This window comes from Aphelocoma coerulescens, chromosome 2, assembly GCF_041296385.1.
Source record: "Aphelocoma coerulescens isolate FSJ_1873_10779 chromosome 2, UR_Acoe_1.0, whole genome shotgun sequence".
In the NCBI taxonomy this organism is placed as follows: domain Eukaryota; kingdom Metazoa; phylum Chordata; class Aves; order Passeriformes; family Corvidae; genus Aphelocoma; species Aphelocoma coerulescens.
The window spans coordinates 49727768-49751531 of record NC_091015.1 but is presented as its reverse complement, the minus strand read 5'-3'; the positions used below and the strand labels follow the sequence as shown (position 1 = coordinate 49751531).

At 40.7% G+C, this 23764-nt stretch overlaps 1 protein-coding gene across 23 annotated transcripts in view; it reads right to left on the bottom strand.

Moving 5' to 3' along the window:
- RBMS3 (RNA binding motif single stranded interacting protein 3) overlaps positions 1-23764 on the bottom strand; it is a 711765-nt gene that overhangs the window by 151495 nt on the left and 536506 nt on the right. For all 23 annotated transcript variants that reach the window (XM_069007351.1, XM_069007350.1, XM_069007373.1 and 20 more), the window contains one exon: positions 5047-5204. In XM_069007351.1, coding sequence (XP_068863452.1) covers positions 5047-5204 — 158 coding nt within the window. The remainder of the gene's footprint in view (positions 1-5046; positions 5205-23764) is intronic.

The following is a 23764-nucleotide window of genomic DNA, read 5'->3' as shown; positions in this document are numbered from 1 at the left end:
CCCTTTCAGTTGCCGAGTGGAATATTGTTTCCAAAGACTAAATTTAAGACATGTAAAATGCGGACAAGCAGGAGATAAGTTTAGTAAAAAAGATAGGCAGGAAAAAAAAAGCAACCCACTGGAAGCTTTTCCAGAAGAATAACGTAGGGAAAAGATGAGGATGAAGCCCAAACTCCCAACAGCAGAGTGTTTAAATGCCTCACTACAGACCCTGCAGCTTGGTCACAAAGGGATGGAAGCATCTCCTTGATGTGTACCTTTGCTCTGAGGTGACAGCTAATTGAGAATCTCTTGACTTTGATTATTTGCTGGGAACAGAATCAAAACAGTCTTTTATGACAGTTTGTGTTGGACAAATTTTCTCATGCTACTGGAAAACAATAGTATGAACACACAGTCATTTACACCTAGACCTAGGCTGATTTATGCTACTGTCTTCACAGTCTCAGGTTAAGTATTATACTGGTGCCCGCCAGCAGTGCAATACTTGACTGTCTGACTGTCAGCATTTCCATCATAAATTTCTGTTTTCAGAAGCTTATGACTTTGTTGTAAAATGTCGCTTGGGGGAGGAATCTTGCAAGGTCGTTTTAAGTTACAAGACAGCAAACAAAATAAAAAAGTTAGTGGCTTCTAACTCTTTCTTTGCACTTTATCATTTAAAAGGACCTATAAAATGCTTGTTCTGCTGTTCAGCTGAGTGTGACAAACCTGTGTATGGTTTTATTAATATTACTATCTCTTTAGGGAAGATACTTAAATAATACTTGAATGGTATTTTATTGTGGGGTTATAAAAAGCAGTTTTTATTTCATTGATTCAGTGGTACCAGTTAAGTCTCTCCCCAAGGTATATACAAATGTCTCCTTGCTCCCTTTTCCAGCGCCCAAGGAGTTCTTCAATTAAACTTGCGGTACCTCAGGCTTGGATTGTGCAAATTGCTCAGCCAAATTATCTGATGGCTCCCAACTTTCCAACTTTCTCCCTCATCACCTTTCAGAGCTTCACATTTATTTTCATCTTATGGAGTCCCATTGATATTTGTCTAGAGATCCTGACTCACCTATCCTTCTCTGGAGCTTGCTTCTTCCTGAAAGTACAGCTTCATGCCTGTCAATTGTCTTAGGGATGTACAAAGTCCACCAAAATTTGTCCAGGTTGAAACACCAGATGGAAGTGTGAGGGTCTCCGAGATACATCCTCACACAGAAGTCCCCACAACCCTGCAGTGTTGCTCTGGGGCTTTCCCAGGGAGGCCTTTCAATGGAAATGTACCACCGCAGGCATTGGAATATTTTACAGTTATCACACAAAGTCTTTGGAGAATGTCTGGGATTTCCAGTTTCACCTGAGATATTCAATTATAAAGCAATTTCCTGGGTAAGATGTAGGATGTGACAGATCATTCTTCTGACTCAAAGTAGGAATGATCCTCATAATGTCTAAGCCTGTATATCTATACTGTCCCAGATGATGGATCTATTCAAGCTAAATTTATGGCATCTTTTCAACCGCCTTCAATTAAACCCTTAAATAAGGAAGAACAAAGCACTTTTCCTCTTCACAAATGCATCCCTAAATTGCATGGATGTTCTTTATCCCCATGTGCTGCTGACACTTCTATGTCTCCCAAGTAGCAACATCACTGATCCTCAGAAATCCCCCTCCAAATATTCCTCCTTTCATTTAGCAAAACAGCACCACTGCTTTGCCGCCACTGTGATTTTATTATTTTTTATCTTCTCCCACCTTAACATCTGGAACTCATCCTTTGTGGGCCTGTGGAAAGCCAGGTCTTCCAGCACATACAGTTACCTCTTTTTAAGTGACAACACTTCTTCAGAATGAAGATAAATATTTCCCTCCGAGCTCTCAATACCTTCCCCTCAAAGACCTTCTTACTATCTCTGATCTGCTTTTTACTCATACCATCAACAACACTACTAATATTCTGTTTGCCAAACTCATATCAGCTTTAAAATTATATCTTGAAATAAGTCTTCAAATCCAGTTTCTGTGGATTTCTTTCCTTTTTTTTGGTGTTGTTTTGTTCTGTTTCATCTTGCTGACTTTTTTTTAAGGATGAAGGACTATGATTTTGTTCTAAGCTCTAAAGAATACACTTACACTTTTAAAACGAACGCTCAGAGGCTGAAGTTATTAGATGACTCCTAGCAACATGGATTTAAGAGAAACACCTAGAAAATTAGGTGCTGTGATGAAATTCTGTGCAAGGGTACCACAGTGTCACTCCCTCTTTTGACAGGCAATGTTACAACAGATTGAACTCAAAGCTTCACATCCAAAGAAGTGCCTCCTTTTTTCCAATATCCGACTTCTAGTAAGTATTCCTGCCCCCTCCTATTTCTTCTAATTTCTCTCTCTGCTCTAGGATAGGCTGTGTTTAGTCTCAGCTTCTGCTTGCCGGTGTCAACAGAAACACCCCTGCCAAAAGAACACAGCAGTATGAGCCTTGTGGAATGCCAGCTCCCACGGAGAGCCTGAAGGCAAGGTAATATGGCCTTGAAGTACAAAGCATGGGCCAGGGGTGAGGCAGAGGCAGATGTGCAGAGGTTACAGCATGGATAGGCTTTTATGAAGCCACAGTTGAAGTCTAAAGTTTCCTTTCTCTGGCCCCTTGCTCATAACTCTCCTCAAAATCTCCCCTGGGGTGTACCCAGGCACAGCTGGCTCAGGCCACAGTGAAATGCTCTGGAAAGATTCAGGAAAATCTGTTCAGTTGCTTCTGAGGGATGCAAAACAGAGGAAATAGTTTCACGGCTTAACTTACACTCAGAGCTAGTTTTGTACACACATACTTTAAGGGAGGCTGTTAGTGTCACAGACACTACTAAAATAATTTTGATCTAAGAACATTTGAAGTTCTCCAGGTTATAAATGATTAAGTAGCCACTTGCAGTACTATAAAATTGTTAATCATACTATTTAAAAGAAAAATCTGACATTAGCTGCCCACCTTCAGTCTTTACTTCTGATTGCTTTTTGAATTAATACAATTATTTTGAGATTGACTACTTCCATAACTGGGCAGACTCAAAAAGTGACTTTTAATCATCATGAAATGTAATTAATAACTTTGAAACATTAAATTTCAAAATTGTTGGATGCTGCATCATTCCAGCATATGCAAATTTAACTTTTTCTCTGGTGCTTCTGTGGCTCTGTTTAGAGCTATGCTAAGCACCATAGCACATTCCACAGGCAGGCAAGATATAATGTGATAAAAGGTCCCTGGTCAGAATAGCCAAGATCCTCATCTGGGGGGCTGATTTGAACTTCTAAAGTCTTATCTGGAATGCAAATCCAGCTTCTATCCCCTACCTATACTGCATTGGTACCCACTCAGCATGTTCTCACACTATAGGTACATTAGCATGAAACCTTCATGACTACAAGCAAAGCTAAAGAAATTAAAAATCTATTTGGTTTGACACGCTGCAAAAAGATACCAAACATCACTTCTTTACAAAAAGAAAGTCAGCTGGTCATGTAATTAAATATTGTATTGATAATTCTGCAAAGACAAGAGTCAACATTCAACCATGGTTCTAAATTTCTGGATTAACTTTAGCCTCACTAAAATCAGTGGGAGATCTGCTCTATACTTTGATGGAGTGAAGGTTTTACCCCACTGTTGTTTGCGTGGTGAATTACACATCCTACATGTTAGATCATTAAAGGATTTCTGAAAGATGTTCCATAATTAAATACATTTTCACAAAGTAAGTAAATTTTTAAAAATGCAAGTTTATCCATTATATAGACTAATTAATATTTAGAGAGCCAGAAAAATTCATGTTATTATCTGCAATAATGCGTAAGGAACAGTGTGCCATCTTTCAGCATAAATATTTTTCCTTTTTCCATTTAAATTTAGACAATATTATGTTAACATTTTTGTGCATTATGGTCTTTCACATCAAGGGCAGAGGTAACACTACAATGGCACTTTTCTTGAAAGCTAACTTTTTATCTTACAGTATCTCATTTCATTCAGTAGTGTTATGACACTAACAGAAGTGACATGATATACCAAGATATCATGGATTTCAGAGAAATCTGCAAGATGAAGTCATTTTGCCTCCTCTACAAAGCACAATGTTATGAATATTCTGTAGAAACAATGATCTGGGATTTTTTTTCCCCTTTTCTTTTGAAGCAGAAGGCTGCAGTAGAATTGCAAATTTCTCTTCTTATTTGTTTTTTCAACATCTTTCTATATACAGCACTCTATTGCTTGGCTTTTCAAAGGAAAACTATTTGATATGAGAATGTTTCAAGCTGGAGAGAATCTACGTATATATTCCCTGAGAGTAAACATAGAACCTTGTCTATCTGTACTAACAATGAAGTACATGGTAATAATACGTTGCCCACTCTGTCTAAAATATCTGACTACTCCGTCAGGGCTTGTTCTATGCAAATATTTCTTCTTAAGCTCTTTTCATAGCTGCAGTTCAAGGAAGCTGCAGCTTTCAAGGAAGACACGTTTCTTCAGTTATAGTTCCTACCCTTTGCTCTCCCAGCTGCTAAATTTACTTTCTCCTGTTGCAAGATCTTTGCCAAATATTTAAACAGTTTCATAGAATGGTTTGGGTTGAAAGGGACCTTAAAGACCATCTAGCCTCTCTCCAGATTTCTTACAGGACCCCTTCAGGTACTGAAAGATTGCAATAAGTTCACCCCAGGACCTCCTAAGTACAGGCCTCGGTTTCTTTACCAAGTGTGTGCTTTTTACTGTAGGACATTTAGTATTACCTGAGCTTGATCCTGCACAGGCAGCTCACTATTCCTAGCAATTTTTATTTATATATACCTACATAGAATGAACCAGATTTTAGAGCAATGAAATGAACGTCCTTCTGCACTGGCATTTCTTGGTGGAAAGAACAGATACAATCTGATAAAGGTGCCGTTCTGCATCTTCCATAGCTGTGAGACTTCAGAGTTACAGAACAGACAGCATTTGCGAAGGACCAAAGGCGAAAAAATGTGCATGAATCAAAGTAAGAGCAAAGGTTTCACCTGGCAAAGCCGACTCCTCTGCTGACTCCATTCGCATCTCTTAATATTCTGGTGGAAATGACATGTCCAAAGGGTTTCAGCATATTCTCCAGTTCCTGCTCGTCCATGGACACAGGTAAATTTGAGATGTATAGATTTGTGGGATCTTGCTCTTGTTGCTATGACAAAACGAGAGAAATATCCTCAGTTAGGCTTAGCACAATAGAATAGCTTATGGCTCATACAATAAGAGCTACTCAAAATAGGACCAAGCCAAGAATTCATAGCTGCATTAGAAGAAAGGCTGCCTTTTCATGACAGCAACATATTTGCCAAATTTCTGCAAACACTCATGCATGTGCTTAATTCTGTGCGTGATTGCTCTTATTGAACTCAGTGACACTACTCATTTATAGAAAATTACTCTCATGCACAAGTGTTCTTGGATTTGTGTCCTAATTTAGCAAAGAGATTGTGAAGAAAACGTGATTTCCACAAATATGCTAATGTTAACATAAATAAAGAACAAAAATTCAACACATATTTTAAGCAGATGTGCTTTGCAGCCTGAAGACTTCCCATTCAGCCTGTTCGCGATGAACAAGGTTGTTTGAAACACAGAACACTTTTCATAATATCTTTTCCCTTTTTTTTCCCCATCAAAAATGTCTTAATAATAAGCAACAAGATCTAACTGGGCAAGGGGCAGGAGGGGGAGTTCTGCGGTTCAATCTATGGTCCTGGTGAGATAGGTCACGTGTTTATTCTGAGACTGAACTTAAAAAATCTTATAAAACAAAGCCTGTAGCATGAATAATTGAAAAAAAAAAAAAAAAAACAAACAAAAAAACAAACCAAATTTGAAAGCAGCTTTCTTGTTTTATTTCAGATCTTTAGGCAAAACTTTCCCTTTTGGTAACCACTACAACTCCTATTCTTGCTTGCTGAACTACTGAAAAGAAACATGAAAGAGACATAGGTGCCATATTAAGGTAAGTGTATTAAAGCAGTAAAAAACCCCCTTGTCTACAGACAACAAGGTCTTGATTGCACTAAATCAATTTAGTTATGTCCTTGCAAATTTTCATGGCTCTACCCATTTTCATTGATACAAGCTTTACATAAAATCTGATCATTTGCCAATACAAGCCTGACTGGGATCAGGCACTACTATATAATTTCAGCTAATGTTAAATAACCAAAAATATAAGATGCAATCATTATACTGTGCAGTAATCCAGACAACACCTTATCTGAGAAAGTTCCCTGAGACAGAGTTTTTAATTATTTTTATTATACATTTTAATGGGCAGAATTATTTGTATATTTTCAACACTGAGTTAACAGTAATACCCTTTTTTTGCTGAATTGCCCTAAAATCAGATTAATAATCTTGCAGCAGCACCGCAACCTTGCCCTGTTATGAAATTACACACAGTCCTGCAGCCATCTGCCCTGGTTTAACTAAACTAGTTTCAAATTACACTCCATTAAAATCAGTGAGGATGTGCCTTGTCAAACACAATCAAGCATTCTGTTTCTAGAAGATGCATGAAGACAGGACAGAACCGAGATGTCTGCTCCATCTCTGCCTTGTACTTTCAAGGCCTCAATATTGGAAAGAGAAATTGCTTCAAGCTGTGATTCACGCTGCCCATCTTCGCAGGGACAAGAGTGATTAAGCCAAATCTAACGTAGCTAAACACCAGAATCAGAAACTGAAGAAAGTTTTTAGCTTCTCTTGCCCCAGGCTCAGGGGAAATTTTAGCCCTTTTGGATGATACAAAAAACTGCAAATGGATACCCCAAAAGGTCCAAAATCAGGAGGAATGTAATATTGTTGTACTGCTTAATTTGAATTCTGATCTAAGGGCTGTGGATGCTTGTCTTTGGACATACTGCCTAATGCCCATTGCATCCTAGCTTTGCATCTCCAGACTCACTACCCTACGAAAAAAACACATTATTATGCATGATGAATTCTCCACTATTTTACTGAACATAAATAAAAGAATAAAGTAGGCATGTTTTCAAGCTGTTGTCCATAAAAATAGACCCAGTTATTACCATGTCTTACTGTAAGGAGCAGAGGAGAGGGAGGAACACCACACACAAATACTGAACTTAACTGCAAATTCAACTGAAGTTACAAACCTCAAATCTAGAAAAACCTTCTTTCCCTTTCCAGTTCTTTCCCTGCAGTCATCTTCCTTCCGCTCACATCAATTTACATTTATACAGATCCAAAAGCTAGCTCCTCTCCAGTAACCAAAAGATGCTAGTGAGGGGTCAGAACTGCTACCGTACTGACAATGGAAGGAAAATCATGCAAACAGTCCTGGAGAGAAGGTAGGCAGGAGAAGAAAAGGAATATGAGCTTCAGATCACACTTCTAGCTTTGGGAAAAGCAAGGAGACAAGAATGCAAACCATTTTCTCTCCCTCTTTTTTATTTTTTACATTTTTCACCTTTTCTATATGCAAACTATTTAAGTTTTATTGATTGCTACTTCTCCCCCCTCATCCACCTCCCACACCCTGAAGCCACACAAAAAAATGAAAGATGTAGGAATTTGGAAGCATCTTCATTGTTACTAAGTACTTTGAAAGTGTGAGCAATAGAGGCAGGTAAAACAGAGGCATTCAAGAAGCAAATTGAAGCAGTAAAGTTTGCAATTCCAATTGGCACAGTTCTTCAGAAATAATGCCATTATTATGCAAACCTCTACCTATTGATTGGTTAAGGACTTTGATTAATCCACCAATCAATGCTCAAGGACTAACATCCCTTGCTAATATTTAGAAAAAATATGCTGATGAAATCCCTGTAGCCAAAGACCAGAGTAATGTGGAAGAGTGGAGTTATGCATCAGTAACTTCACGACAGCCTCTGCTTTCACTGAAGCAACTCAGTCCCGCAGCACATTAAAATGAGAACTCTTCCTTTGACTATTCAGTTTTCAAGCTGGGGCAAACAAATAAAATAAATAAGAACCATTGCCAGTGTGTCTCACTTCTGAACCAAGAACACGCAAGCCTTTTAACTGTGCCAGAGATTAAGTGTCGTTGTTTTAAATATCCTTGGAAAGTTAGCTACAGTCTGAGGATGAATGAAAGACTAGCAGACCATAGTCACTCTTTCACAGGGATTTGCCAAGTCTGTCTTTTATCAACGTGATAAATAAATGCTGCAAACAGAGAGAGACAGATGAGGCCACTCATGCTACCTCCACAACACAACAGTGTTTTCTAAGAAAGGAAAAAATTCACATTATTTTTCCTTACTATACAAATATAACATTTAGAGAAATACCCCTTTCCCTTACAGAGAAATATCACCCCACAAAAGCCATATATCACACAACCAACTGAAACAAGACAAAATGCTGTCACAGTAATGCAGCCTGGAGCTGAGCATGCTTTACAGGAGTGGTGTGGAACCCAAGTGCCCTATCACTGTACAGCTGGACCCCACTGCCACCTACCCTCATGAGTCCCTGTTTCTCAGGCTTGGTCCCACTCCCAGCATCTGTCACTGAGGCTCCCTGTGATCTTTTTCAGCTGTGCAGAGATCTCTGATATTCAGCGTGGAGGTGCTGACACACGCCTCTTATTTTGCCCAAGCCATCACAGATTCCCCATGCTCCTGCATGAGATATTCTCTCCCCCATCCCAGTGCCACTGCTGAGCTTTTCACTGTCAATAGTAAGTGTTCTGCTGTTCAAAATGTGCCTATTTGTTGACAAGATAAGCCTAACCAGAACCATAAGTCCAAGCACTCCAGGCCCTACTTGTCTTTCATAATCCTAACAGTTGAGACCTCAGTTTCTGGCTTCAGTGAAGAAACAGCTCCCAGGGTTGCAGAACTGATGGCAGTGTTACTGTCTGGATGAGGCTGCCTCTGGTTCATTTAATTCTTTCTAAGACTTTTCACCAGACATTAAAAAATGCTACTTCCCATCTTGGGATGCTAAAATCCCACTTATTGTTATCTCTGGTCTCGAACTGCACTGACTGACCAGTCATCACTGACAGACCTGGAAGTCTTTCGTTCGATACTGAAGGTCACTTCAGAACTGCATCTTCCTCCTATGCCCCCAGTAGTCTGGGCAGGAACCAAAGGGGTGGGCTGGCAGAAAGCCACACGCTCACCACAAACAACTCCAACAGCACTGTGCCTTGGATGCCCCGCAGCTGGACACTTGGAGCCAGCGCAGTGGTACCACCAGCCAAGTAGAGACTGGGCTTTGCTAGCAATTTCATAGAATCCTAGAATCACTAAGGTTGGAAGAGACCTCCAAGATCAAGTTCAACCACTAACCTAACACTGCCAAGTCCACCACTAAACCATGTCTCTAAGCACCACATTTACATGTTTCCTAAAAACTTCCAGGGATGGTGATTCTACCACCTCCTTGGGTAGCCTCCCTAGGCCACCTGTTCCAATCCTTGACCACCCTTTCAGTGAAGAAATTTACCCCTCCAGAGCACACAAGAGACACCATGCTGGCCCGGCACAGCGGGGGAACAACACACCTGTTGATACAGTCTTCCCAAAGCCCACCTGTCCCTGGGATCTAATCCCGCGTGAGTGAGAAGGGCCTCCCCAGGGGGACCAGGACCAGCCACTGCAGCTGACCACTGTCCTGGAGGTTCACAGGAGCAGGGGCTGCTGGAAGTAGTGGAGGGCTCTCTGCAGTGTGGCAGCACAGTTCCTCTGCCTTTCCCAGGCCCTGTGCCAAACATGGATAAGTAATGGGTACAACACCAGGCCAAGTTGCTGCTTCGTGAAGAGAGTGGTGAAGCAGCTGCAGAGCCTGCTGTGTGTGCCAGCTGCAGAAGCACCATGCTCAAGACATGCAAACTTGCAATCGCAGTCTCAAGGCACGATCAAAGGCCTGCTCCTGGCTATCCTCACTGATGTTCATTTTAGCCAAGATCTCCCATTTGATAGCACAAGGATTTTCCATGTACAGTTTGCACTTGCACTGCAGCCCCAAAGAAGCGGGCATGAACTTATCCAGTCAGTCCCAAACCTGTGAAATCCTGGCACAGCCTCACACCTCAGACTAAGCGCATTCTGGGATCCTGGTGTGTGCCAGTCTGTGTGAGTACACTGAGTGCCAGAGAAAAACAAAAAAGAAAGGAATTAAGTCAATTTAAGCTCCTCTCCAGAGAAGTGCATGGCTTTTTGAAACTCCCTTTGCTCCCACTGCAGCCTGTTTCACCATCACTGCATGAACCCAAATACGTCAGCTCCTCTGGCCCTTGTGCTCCAGGGGCTTTAGCTGCATGCATATGTTGCACTTGGGCCATTCTGTCTGGGGATGTGTATGATAGACACTCACAAAGTGACCAAAGCCACACCTAGGAAGGCTTAAAATTGTGAAGGTTTAAGATTTTTTTAATTCCAATTAAAAAAAAAAAAATCCAATTTTAAAATTGGAAGGTTGAAAATTGTGAATACTGCAAACTAACAGTAGGGCAAACCCACGTTTTTGATTAGCTCAGACCAACTCCAGTGGTCAGGAGCAGGCGTCCTGCTGCAAGGCCCTGGAATTCAGCAGTCAGGAGTAGTTGTACTGGGGAAACAGCCAGAAATCTTGTCACTGCCTTTTAACAAGAACTGGGCCAGGCACTCAGCTCCCAAGGCTTGTGCCAAGGAAGCAAAAGAAGTTTATAACGCAGAGGACTGAAAATGCACTACACCAACAGCATTTCAAACAGAAAAAAAAACCCAAACAAACCCTAGCGGAGGGCATGCTGCAACTTCAAGTTTGCTGTTTGCTTTGCTGGACCCTCCCAGACACTTTTGAAAGGAAGGACAATGTTCAGATGGGATTTTCCCTCCCATTTTGAGATAATCTTTGGAAGCAGTGCATGAAAAGCTGGAAGAACAATTCCTGCTTGTGCGAGCTGAGGCTGAGCCTCTTTACGCAGTACATTTAGTAATGCATTCTTTAAAGACACGTGGAGGGAGGGGCAGGCAGCTTTTGGCGATGTTATTTTTTTCCCAAAAGGAACTCAAACCTCTTCTAATTTGTGATCTCAGTAGGACTGGAAACTGAGTGTGTTTGGTTTATCTGGAAACCTTATGTACCAATTCCTTTTATTGAACCTAATTTATTTCTCCTTAGAGCAGCTTGCTCTAGGAAACTAAGCACTGATTATGAGTTCCAATGATTTCTTTTTCCATCTTCCAAACTTATTCTGGGAATATATCTTTGTATGTGGATCGATACAAGATTCTGAACTCCTCTTTTAAAAGATATAATTGATATTTATACTAATAGATCATATGCTTTTCTCGTCTTTAATAAATTGAGACTTCATAATATTAACTTTGACATGGGTCAATATTACAGCTCACCTTTAGAAACACAGTTCTGTCTTTTTGAACATTTTAGATCCAGGTTCAAAATACCCTCAATCAGTATTTTCCCCAAATTAGTTCATCTCTGCCTTATGGCTGCTGCCCAGATCTTCAGCCTATGCATTGAACTCCTTGTCTCCTTTAAAGATCTAGGTTAAACTTCTGTTCCCCTCAAGGTAAAAATAGCCACATTTTTTATAGAAAAAGCCATTTATGTGGAACCATATCTATGAAACCAGATCACTTATATGGAAACATTTATGTGCCATTTCATACATTTTCCAGTGTTTGCTCACTGTTTTGAAAACTGCCGTTGTATGGTAGCATCAGTCTAATTTTCAGTTTATTAAATTATTTCTAAACAGGATTCTTTATAGCCACTAAGCTTAAGTGAAATTTAAAGGAAGCATGTAATACTTTCTCGCAGTAGATTCACATTCAATAACTCTTCTTGTTGTTTTATTTTGTAATATTCATGTTTTTAATACTGCAGATCATGAGAACTTTTCAGGACATCTGAAACAGATATTTATTTAAAAGCTGATTTTATGTGCATTTGGTTGGATTCACACACCAAAATTCTGAATGAAAAGGCTTTCCCCCAGTTTTCTGTTGTTACTCCATTTATTCCTGCTGCTTTTCCACATTAATGTGGTGTATTTTTTCACACGTGCAAAAAAGATGCCTGGTTTTCAGAGTAAGGTACTGAATTTATAATCCTGCTGTTTCACTTCAGCTCTAATACATTACGTCTTCATGTAACATTTAGAGAGGTTCTCTCTTCACTGACCTATTCAGGCATGGCAGGGTGCTCCTAACTTACTTAATCACTCTTAGATGGGATGAATATGGGCTAGTAATGTGAAAGTTAAAAGAAAGTCACCACAAACTCCACCACCTCCTGGTATCAGAGAAACAAGAACAGGAGGCCCTTATCCTCTTTCTCAGTGAGGATGGGAGGGAAGGGTATGGTGTAGTGACTGGGGATGAAGATCTTGCCTGAAGGCTCATGTGAAGGTTCATGTGGTACCTTTCCAATCAATGAAGATACACTGATATGAATTAAGTGATAGTAGTCCTGCTCTCAAAGATTTTTTACATTACGTATTTGTTTTATAGAAAGAAGGAACAAACTAACAAACTCTCATGAAACCTTTGCTATAGCAATGGTCCAGACGATGCAGCCTTCCAGATTTGTCAATGACATATTTTGAGCCATCACTGCAGTAACACGAGGTGAACAAAATGAATGAAGTGCAGCTGCCAGGGTTTCCTTTGACTTTTTCCTTGCTTATTTGCTTTCCTTTGTGTGGGCACATTTTTAACAATGTAGACAGCTAAATCAATGGCCAGTTAACTATTGATCCCTGGCTGGTTTCACTCTCTTGTTGAGCACCAAAAGGCTTCTAATACTGTATAGAAAGCCTATACTTCACATGGATTTTATTAGTGCACTATGTATTAATAATACAACAGATACAGTTGAAGGCAACTGCTAAAAGTAATGCTGGCCTCCTTGTCAAAGTATTTCCAAAGCTCTTTCATAGAATCACAGAATTTTTTAGGTTGAAAAAGACCTTTATGATCATTGAGTCTATCCCTTAACCCAGCACTGCCAAGTCCATCATTAAACCATGTCCCTCCCTGCCACATGTACTTGTCTTTTAAATCCCTCTGGGGATGGAGACTCCATCACTTCCCCGGGCAGCCTGTTCCAATGCCTGACAATCCTTATAGTGAATTTTTTTTTCCTAATAGCCAAACTAAACCTCCCCTGTTGCAGCTTGAGGAAATTCCCTCTTGTCTTATCACTTTTTGTCTGGGAGATATGACTCTCACCTGGCTACAACCTCCTTTCAGGCAGTTGTAGAGAGTGATAAGGTCTCTACTGAGCCTCTTTTTCTCCAGGCTAAACAACCCCAGCGCCTCCAGTTACTCCCCATAGGACTTGTGCTCCAGGCTCTTTACCAGCTTTACTGTCCTTCTCTGGACTCACTCCAGCACCTCAGTGTTCTTTTTGCCCCAAAACTGAACACAGGATTTGAGGTGTGCCCTCACCAGTGGTGAGCACAGGGGGACAATCACTGCCCTGGTCCTGCTGGCCACATCATTGCTGATACAGGCCGGGATGCCATTGGCCTTCTTGGCCACCTGGGCACACACGGGCTCATGTTCAGCTGGCTGTCAGCCAACACCCCCACGTTCTTTTCCACATTTAGCTTTCCAGCAACTCTTCTCCAAGCCCACAGTGTTCAGTGGGTTTGTTGTGACCCAGGTGCAGGACCTGGCCCTTCACCTTGTTGAACTTTGTATAATTGGCCTTGGCCCATCATTCCAGCCTGTCCATATCCATTTGTAGAGTCTCCCTATCCTCCAGCAGATCAACACTCCAGCTCAACTTAGTGTCATCTGCAAACTGACTGAGGGTGCACTCAATCCCCTCATCCAGATCATTGATAAAGAAATTGAACTGGCCCCAGCACTGATCCCTGGGGAACACCACTTGTGACCAGTGGCCAACTGGATGCAGCTCTATTCACCACCACTCTTTGGGCTTGGCCATCCAGACAGTTTTTGCCCAGTGAAAACACATGCATCCAAACCATGAGCAGACAGTTTGTCTGGGAGAATGCTGTGGGAAATGGTGTGAAAGACTTCAGTAAAGTCTACTGAATGTCAGTAAAGACATTCACTGTCTTTCCCTCATCTACGAAGTGTGTCACCTTGTCATAGGAGGAGATCAGGTTGGTGAAGAGGTACCTGCCTTTCATAAACCCATCCTGACTGGGCCTGCTGCCCTGGTTGTCCTGTACGTGCTGCGTGATTGTTCTCAACATGATCTGCTCCATAACCTTCCCTGGCACCAAGTTCAGACTGACAGGCCTGTAGTTCCCCAGATACTCCTTCTGTCCCTATAGATGGGACATTTGCTAACTTCCAGTCAACCAGGACCTCCCTGGTTGGCCAGGACTGCTGGGAAATGATTGAAAGTGGCTTGATGAGCGTTATGTCAGCTTCCTCAGTATCCTTGGGTGGATGCTGTCTGGGCCCATGAACTAGTATAGCAGATAACTAACCATTTCCCCATGGAGTATGTGGGCTCCATTCTGATCCCATCCCCATCTTTCAGCTCACCTGAACAAGTGCTGGTCTTATCATTATGGACTGAGAAAAAGAAGGCATTAAGTACATCAGCCTTTTCCTCATTCTTTGTCACTGTTTCCCTCCACATCCAATAAGGTATGGAAATTTTCCGTAGCTCTCCTTTTATTGCTGATGTATTTATAGGAGCAATTTTTATTTTCTTTCATGGCAGTAGCCAGATTAACTTCTAGTTGGGTTATCGATCCCAAAATGTTTTTTGGGGAAGAAGCCCTAATTATTACATGACCATTCTCAGGTGCTTGTGAGGTTTCTAACACATCAATAACCTGTGTTCTTGCTACTGCATGGATCTCCACCCCGATCTCCACTGAGACAGCAGATCTCGCTAGCACACTGCCCCTCAAACACTGGCATGATGCCCCCAGGCTTATCTCTACTGAGCCTGGTTTTATCCGTTTTCCACTTTAAATTTTTTTGCATTAGGCATTGTCGGAAGCATGAGCTATCTCCTCAACCAAGACTGTCAAAACACGGATGGTTTCACAGGGAAAATACTGAAGAAGAGAGGACATTTGGTTATTCAAAGCAGCTTATTTTGTCTTAGGTACCTTCAAAAGAATCTCTGTGTTGTTTGATGGTCTTCCAAAGGCTCCAATATGCAAAGATTTAACATACTGAGATGTTAAATCTCACACCCTGACAGGTCACCTTCACAGTAGTCACTGTGCCTTTTTAGACTTAGTGCTGACTACGTTTCATAAATTATCTTTCCTCTGTGCCCAGCCCTACCTGATGTTTACACCACAATGGTGCAAAATTTCTTAATAATATGTTGTTTCCAAAGAGTCGCAGGAGATTTAGCCCCAGAATAATTATGCAACCCCCATACAGCAATAATTCAGCCAAATCCATCAAACATTATAAATACAGCTAAAACTAAAGCTGCAGCATCCATTTTCTGTATAAGCTTGACTGTCACTAAGTCATGTCAAAAGTCTGTTAACAAGGACACTTTCTGAAAAGACACAATGGTTCTGCACATGAACAGAGAAAATACTCAAAAGTGCTATTTTGAAGAAAAGCATTTTCCCAATGATTTTCAAAAGTATTTTATTGTTATTTGCAAAAGTAAATTCAAGCACTTCCAAACTTTATAATGACCCAAGAAAAGAACTCCTGCCATTTGAAACCCTTTTCCTGGAACCGTCTAATCAGAAAAGAAAGATATTATTTGGGCACCCAGCATTACTGTACCATCACTGAAACACTCTTTACAGTTACTTCTTAAACAAGGCATAGGATAAAATTTGCTCTACCAAATTTTGTCCAAAAATTGCAAACAAGCCAATTCCTAAACCCCATGACCTATGAAGAGAAACAACAAAAGGGATTGTAGGAAATTATTTGTCACAAATACCTGTACCAGCTCCACAGTGGCGTATTATTTATAAGTACTGTTTTAATTAAAACCATGAACTTTAAAAGAGTTCACAGTTTATATATGCCCAGGATTTCTTCTCTCTGTGCAAACTATCAGAGTGCTGTGTCTGCTGTGTAAGCTGGACTCAGCTTTCTTTTAATTAAGTTTGTTCATGGACAGCACAGCATTTGCTAAAGCTAAATATTACTGGAACCGAATTGTTATTGGTCTGTCCAGCACAGAGCTGCTGCAGAGCCTTCCATCATGAAATTCACCTGCCAATGGTGATTTGATTTGCCCTTTGTCTTCTGTGGGAAATATGGGCTTGAGTCACAATGGTTGCTGCCTTTAGAGCATTCTATAAGATACATGGTACCTCCTTTGACTTCCACAAAATATAGTCATAACCAGAAATATCAAAGACTGCTATAAGAACCTCTTATTAATACTTTTGCTATTACGAGGTGAGATTTTTAAAACTTCTTACTTCTTAGTCTTCCTAGAAACAAATTCTCAGTTTCCAACTTGCACAGTACAGTGCAGCCAAAAAGGCAGATCAACTCAAAAAAATCATTGTGTCATACTAACTTTGAATATGTTCAGCTGTCTCCATATTCTCTTTCACACTGTTTTAGTGACTGGTTTTCTATTTTTATTACTGTTAAGTAAGAATCAGTTAACTACCTCAGATGATCTGATGACTGCCTATAGCAATTTCTGAAAATGCTACACAAACCACTACACATGAGCCTGAAATCAGAAACTCACTTATAACCTCTGGAAGCAAAACACTAATTTGCCAGATGAGCTGCAATCTAAGTTGAACACCTTATCTATTTATTTTGATTTGTCATCGACGGTGTGCCGGTGAACTTATGACAGTTTCCTATTGCCCATTAGACAATATTGCCTCAAGTATGTTTGCTTTTTGCTATACTGGGCTAATGACATGCTGATTGGTGTATATTTTGCAGGATTCTCTTACTGATATTTAGACAAGAGTCAAGTCCTTCTCCCCCGCAGAGAGTTAATGAATCTTGCAATTTAACTCTACTATTCGCTTTCCCCCTGAATTGTGTTTTACATGATACTGTCCAACACAAAGGGTGCATTTGTGATGTGCAACAGAGAACAAAGAGGTCACGGAAGAGCTTACTTACTTTGCAGAGGACATAGCATGAATATGAACCATTATTAATAAGGGAGGAAAGAAAACTAATTCAACCTAAATTTTCATATGCACTAGAACAATAACATTAAATTAACAGCTTAATTTAAAGTGCTCTTAAAAAAAAGAACTTAGAAGTATGCACTAAAACATCCCATTTTTATGGATTCTTGTCCTTATTTGTAATTTTGAAAAACATGATACAACAAATAATAAGTATTTAGTAGAACTGCTTACTTCAGTTCTTTAGAAAATATCTGCAGTGCCAGTGACACTAATTAGTTGAAATGCTTTTTTTCATACATATAAAATTCTCTCTGAAAAGAAATTCTGATTGCAATAATACCTGAAAGAGAAATTTACAATTATTTTTTCTCTACTTAAAATCATAATACTTCCAAACACCTGACATAAAAATCAAGCATTTCAAGATGGAACTCAGATGATACAACTCTTTCAAGAATTCTATAGCTTTACTCTGCATAAACTGAAATATCGAGAGTTATGCTAACAGATACTCAAAAGGTGTATTTGTGTACAAAGCACTGCAGATTCTAGAGTAAATGGCTAAAATTATTACAGAATTTCTAGATCTTGATTTTTCAGTCTCCATTTGTCAAGATGACAACTCTCAAGAGTGGTCCCCAGAGCTGACTAGGCTGTGCTTCTTCCTTACCTCAAAGTTTAAAGCAGAATGTCTGTGTTCTCATGACAGTAACACTAGACCAAAAGCATTGCAAATGGCAGTGGAAACAAATGGCTTTCTCCCTAATCTGAATCAGGATACAATACCACGTGCTTAGTGCAGAGGTCAGAGTGCAGTGTCATTGTAGAGGACAAAACTGGGCTCCTCAAACTGTAGATATAAAGCATTTAGGTCAACCTGTGGATTAGCCCCTCCTGTGTGACTTGTGGAACTGTAGCAGGTGTTAGAGCAGAGGGTGGAGGCTCCTTCCACAGCAAAGGAAGCAGTGGGACTTCTTAAATAACAGGAGCATGGCAAAGGTGAGGGCTTTGCTCTCTGATCTTCCACTGGCTATAGAATGGCATAATGGAGCAGCAGAGCCACAAGTTACAGATGTATTCATGCACACATAACCTGTGCTTGGCCAGAGTGGCTTTAGGGCTTTCTGTCCAGTATTTCTGGCAGCGGTACTTCCTAAGGACAGAGTATTTGTTCTGTCATGGCCTGATCCTTCTCTGACTGAATGCTACAGGAAAATTCTCTTCGGTTTAGTTGGTAGCATCAGGATCTGTACTCGGAAAATATTTTCAGAACTGCATTCAGATTAACAAGGATGCAAATAGCCCAGTGGATGCATTTCTTCTGATGATTATCATGCATTTATTGTTTGCCTTTAATATTTCATTTCAAAGCTGCCAGAAAAATAAAGACAACACAGACTTGCACATGGGGTTAAATTATTATAGATGTTGCATCCACCTGTAGATCAGTAGGAACTGATGTGTTTCTCTTGAGAAGCTTCTCTAGATTTGGGGCTAAGTCTGAGGAATCTAAGGAAACTCAGATTTCTTCGTGTAAAATTCAAAGGCTTAACATTTAACTGTCTACACTTGGACTGGAAAAAGACCATAGCTATTAACAGTAGTAAATTATCAGCACTGGGACAGCATTAAAAGCTTTAAGAGGACTTTTTGGGACAGTATAAGGATTTTTAATATTTGACCTACTGACCCAAAGGTGAATTCAAGCAGTGCACGAGTCCCATGTGATTGCTTGTGAAGAAAACAGAAGGCTTTCTTCTGTCATGTTTTGTGTTACTTCCTATAAACCATAAATAAATTCAGAATTTTCTAGTCTGGGAATTCCTGTTGGGATAAAGGTTGAGGCCTACTTAGCCTGAGTCCATACAAACTGCTAGAGAACAGTTATTCATCTTGATGCACATGCCAGAAATAGAAACCTACTAGTCCTTGAGGATGCATCAATTTTCAGGGAGTCTGGATTCTTTTAACTACTACAGAAACCTAAGGAAAAAAAAAATCTACATAGACACTGCTTAAGGAGACCAAAATCCATCACAAAACACTGCCTTGACAGTTTTATTTTGAGCAATCTGTATTTAACACAGACAAAAATACCATTTCTATTTAAGATCAGGCTCAGCTCACAAAATATACACTGCAGAAATATTTGTACTATATCTAAATGCATCAGATATAAAAAGGCAACCAAGTCATGTTTCAAATGTGACAAGGGATGGTTATCACTCAGAATCACGACAGACGCAACATTACCACATTTTCCCTATTTGTGGAATTTCCAAAGCTGAGTCAGCATGTCCCAGCAGAGGGTTAGCAAGAGGGCCTTGAAATAATCAGTTTCCCCTCCCACAGATAAAAATGAGGAAATATTATGAGTAAGGGAAGAAAATGAAACTTTTATTTATTTAAAATATAGCATACTAAGATACAACAAAAAGGCAGGGTTGAATTGCTGTGATTAACACTGCTAAATCCCATTGCAAGGGATTCACACAGCAGCTGAGCTGTCTGTGCTTTCCTCAGCACCCATCAGACCAGGTCTTGCTCCATGTGATGAGATTGCCCTGGTAAATGAAGTTGAGATTAGGGGCTAACATCAGGAAAGAAACATGCTAAGGGTTAAAGATGGGGTTAAAATCCTGACTCTTTGCCAAATCAAGCAGGCATGGTCCCATGGTATCCAGGCTGGAGTCTTAGCAGTGCTGAACTGTCCCTCTAGGTTTTTTTCTGCCAGAGAAGTGCACTGCTCCACAGCTGCAGTCAATGTCAAAAAGCAGAGCCTAGACAGCAGGTAGCTGAAGGGGACACTGGGTTGTGTGGGACCACTTCCCTCCCTGCTCTGCCCTCAGCTAACCTGGGGCTATGACCAGCTCCAGGGGAGCTGCAGAGGCTACAACTAATGAACAAGGAAAACACAGCAGTGGCAGGAAACAAATCAATAACCCATGATGGCCAGGGAAGAGGGGCCAGGTGTCTGTGGTTCCTCATAACCTGCTTCAGAGAAGAAGATGAGCTAGGTGTCAAAGCTTACCTTCCCTGACAGAAACCAAGTACCACTGGGGAAGGAAGCATTATTTAAGGGTATATTATGCTTTGTGCAGGCAGAAAATAGGGATCTGATTGGTTCAATGCATTACCTAGAGGTTTGGGGAAAGTCAGGTGACTATACCTCTACAATACTGGGGGAGAAAGGAAGAATAGCACGATCAGTACGAGAAACATGGTTCTTCTTTTGCCATTTGATGAAAGCAGAGAGGAAAGGGGATTTTATTGTACTTTTCCATCTGCAAAGAACATAGTGCAAGATGGCAGTGGGGGGAAGCAGCAAACCAAAAAGGAGTCTATCAACTCTCTTACTTCCCAAAAACAAGGCAAGCACAAGTTCTTAATGAGTTTTCCTACAAACCTTTCATTACTTTCCTCCGCCTTTCATATTGGCAAGAAGAATGCTGTTTTCTGAGCAATGAATGCTGACACAAGTTTTCCAAGCCAATGAATGTTTCCAGTTGTATATTCACACAGAAAAAGACAAAGTCAACAATTATCTGCAGAAGGAAGCAGAAAAACACTCTGAAATCAGACAAAGTATAGCAAAGTGGACAACATGGCCAGTTCTATCCACTTATGAAAGGTCAAGACAGAGTTATAAAGCAAATTTTGTTGAGCCATGAGGAGCCATAAGCTGGTCCTACTGTGGAGAGGAAAAAGAATTTCCCTCTGCTCAAGAAACTGGTGTGAAAGGGCACATCTGCTGTTCTTGCAGCAGAAAGAGAGTTTTGAGCAAGCCATTAAGCAAAGATACCTGGCAACCAACATGAAATAACAGATGCAGTTGTCAGCTGGTGAGATGCATCAGGATGGGGGTGGCTGGACAGGGCTGTTCAGCACAGGGCTGTTCACTGGATGGCAAGGACATGCTTAGAGGTGCTGCTGCATGAAGCTCATGCAGTTCATTGCCTTTGTAACCCAAAGACCAGGAGGCAAACTGTACCAGGATGGCACAAGACGATACAAGAGAACAGTACAGAAGAGATTGGAAGACGCTACAAGTTGAAATTCAGACAGATCACAATACTTGAGCCTGAGTACACATGACCAGCCCCTGTGAGAAGGAGAAATGGAAGAAGGAAAGGGTCCAAGCCCTGTAACTCCCTCTTTCCTTCTGTTTCCAGAAATCTGGACTTGGCTGTCTGTAACTGCTTGCACGTCAATGACTTGCTATGTTGTACTAAACTGGCCTGTGAAAAAATGCACCAGCATTCCAATATTAACCTCTCTGAAGTTCGTGCATATCTGTTCTTATGTCTATACAATATTTCAGCTGTGGATAAGGTGTATATGTGTGAGCCTTTGTGTGCGTATGTGCATAGGAATCATAGAATGGCCTGGGTTGGAAGGGACCTTAGAGGTCGTCCAGTTTACAATCCCCCTGCCTGTGGGCAGGGATGCCTTCCACTAGATCAGGTTCCTCAGAGCTCCATCCAACCTGGCCTTGAACACTTCCAGGAATAAGGTATCCACAACTTCTCTGGCAAACCTGTTCCAGTGCCTTGCCGTTCACCCTCATTGTGAAAAATTTCTTCCTAATATCTAATCTAGATCTACTCTCTCTCAGCTTTAAGCCATTTCCCTTTGTCCTGTCACTACATGCTCTTGTAAGTAGTCTCTCTGCATCAATGATGGAATAAAGTGTATAAGTATGTAAGTATTGTGCTATATTACATATGTAACAACAAAATATACACATAAAAGTGCATTCCAGTTTACACATGCTTTCAGTTTTGAAGATCTGGCTAAACAGATGCCTATGTGTAAAAACATGTAAGACTACATCCAGGCTTCCAAAAAAAAGATGCACATTTGCAATTGAGCATCATATGTGTGAGTGACTGTATGAAAAGTAGGTATCCCCATACATAGTCACTTAATGTGCTTAGCTGGTGGTCTGCTTGTGTGTGTCATTAAATATATCTGCATGTAATCATATTTTACATTTACTTGTATATGTGTATAAACTGTTCATGTAAAAAGAGATGGCTGCATCAATCCAACAAATGAAGGATGTTATTATTCTCTTTCTCACTTATAAATCATAAGCAACTCTAAGAATTTCTGCAGTAATAAAACTGTGAGACAAGATGTGCAGGCATTCTGTGAGTCCCAGACTGGAAAGGAATGACAGTTGGGCATTTTTGGATGTAGTAGACGGCTGGGAATTAAAGCCAAAGGGGAATCTGCTGAAGGGTGTAGAGAGAGTGGTGTGGTCTCCTCCTAGGATGCTGAAAGCTGGACCTGGTTCTTGTGTTGGTCCTTAAATGATATGATGGTCCTAAATGATCATCAGGAAAAGGGGGAATGGGTTCTAACTGAAAGAGAGTCGGTTTAGATTAGATACCAGGAAGAAATTCTTTACTGTGAAGGTGGTGAGCCACTGGAACAGGTTGCCCAGAGAAGTTCTGCATGTCCCATCCCTGGCAGTATTCAAGGCCAGGTTGAGGTCCTGAGGGGGAGTTCTGAGCAACCAGGTCTAGTGGAAGGTGTCCCTGCCCATGGCAGGAGGGTTGGAACTAGATGATCTTTAAGGTCCCTTCCAACCCAAATCATTCTATGATTCTATGACTTTATTCCAGCTTCAGAATCTTTTTTATAATGAAAAAGACAGCATTAAAGAAGATAACTTGAACTACTGAACACTTTAGGCTTCTGGATTACCTCTCTCGTGCTGTATTCATAACTTGTTTTCAGAACAGTTTTAGTGAAAAGCTGAAGGCTTAAAAGTGGAATATCCTAAATTCTCAGCTCTCTAATATTACACCACTAGTGCAAAGAAGTAGAATGAGAGAGAGCCATTTTATCATGTAAATCAGGAGTGCTTTATCTGAAATGTGCTTGTTATGCCAGTGCTTATCCTTGCTAATACTGATATCAGCAGTTGATGACATAAGTAAAAACAAAAAAACAACTTTGACCATTTTTTGATGAGGTAAAATGCAGTTGTCTCTAAAGGAGGTAAGACTGAAAAGATACCTGTGAAATTCCAGAGTCTGACTGTGAAGTTCCTGTCATGACTGTAGCAATTCCTGGTGGCACATGGTAAAACATACAGCTGTGGATGTGTGAGCTTTCTTTACTAGCTGTGTAAACACTTTAAACCTAAGGGAGCAAACCTGATATTATGCAGTCCTGAGAAATCTGTGCTCAGCTCAACTTTGTCACCAGATCAAGCTAACATTACACGTATTCTGTGGGCCTCTTAAAAAGAAAAAAAATCCCAAATCACAAAACCCCCCATGTTTATGTTCTAAATATGGAGTTGGTCACAAAACCCCAAATCTACCAAAAAAAAACCCTTAAAAACTCTCAGGGTCTCCAAGAGAAAAATAAATATCCACTGGATCCCACTGAGTAATGTCTCAGTCTGATGTTGACTCAGTTGTGGACATGCAGATTGGTGACTGCCACAGATGGATTGCACATCCAGCAGCCTCAAGATGGGATCTGACACTCAGAGGTTTCCCAGCCTTACCACGCCAGGGAGCGGATGAGGCTGGCTCTGCTGAGAAAAGCATCAACAACCTCTGCAGCTTGTTTGTTTTTTATGGGAAACAGTTTCAAGTTACATGACCCTATTTTAAAAGATCAATCAACTTAACCTGCTAGGCTGCTTT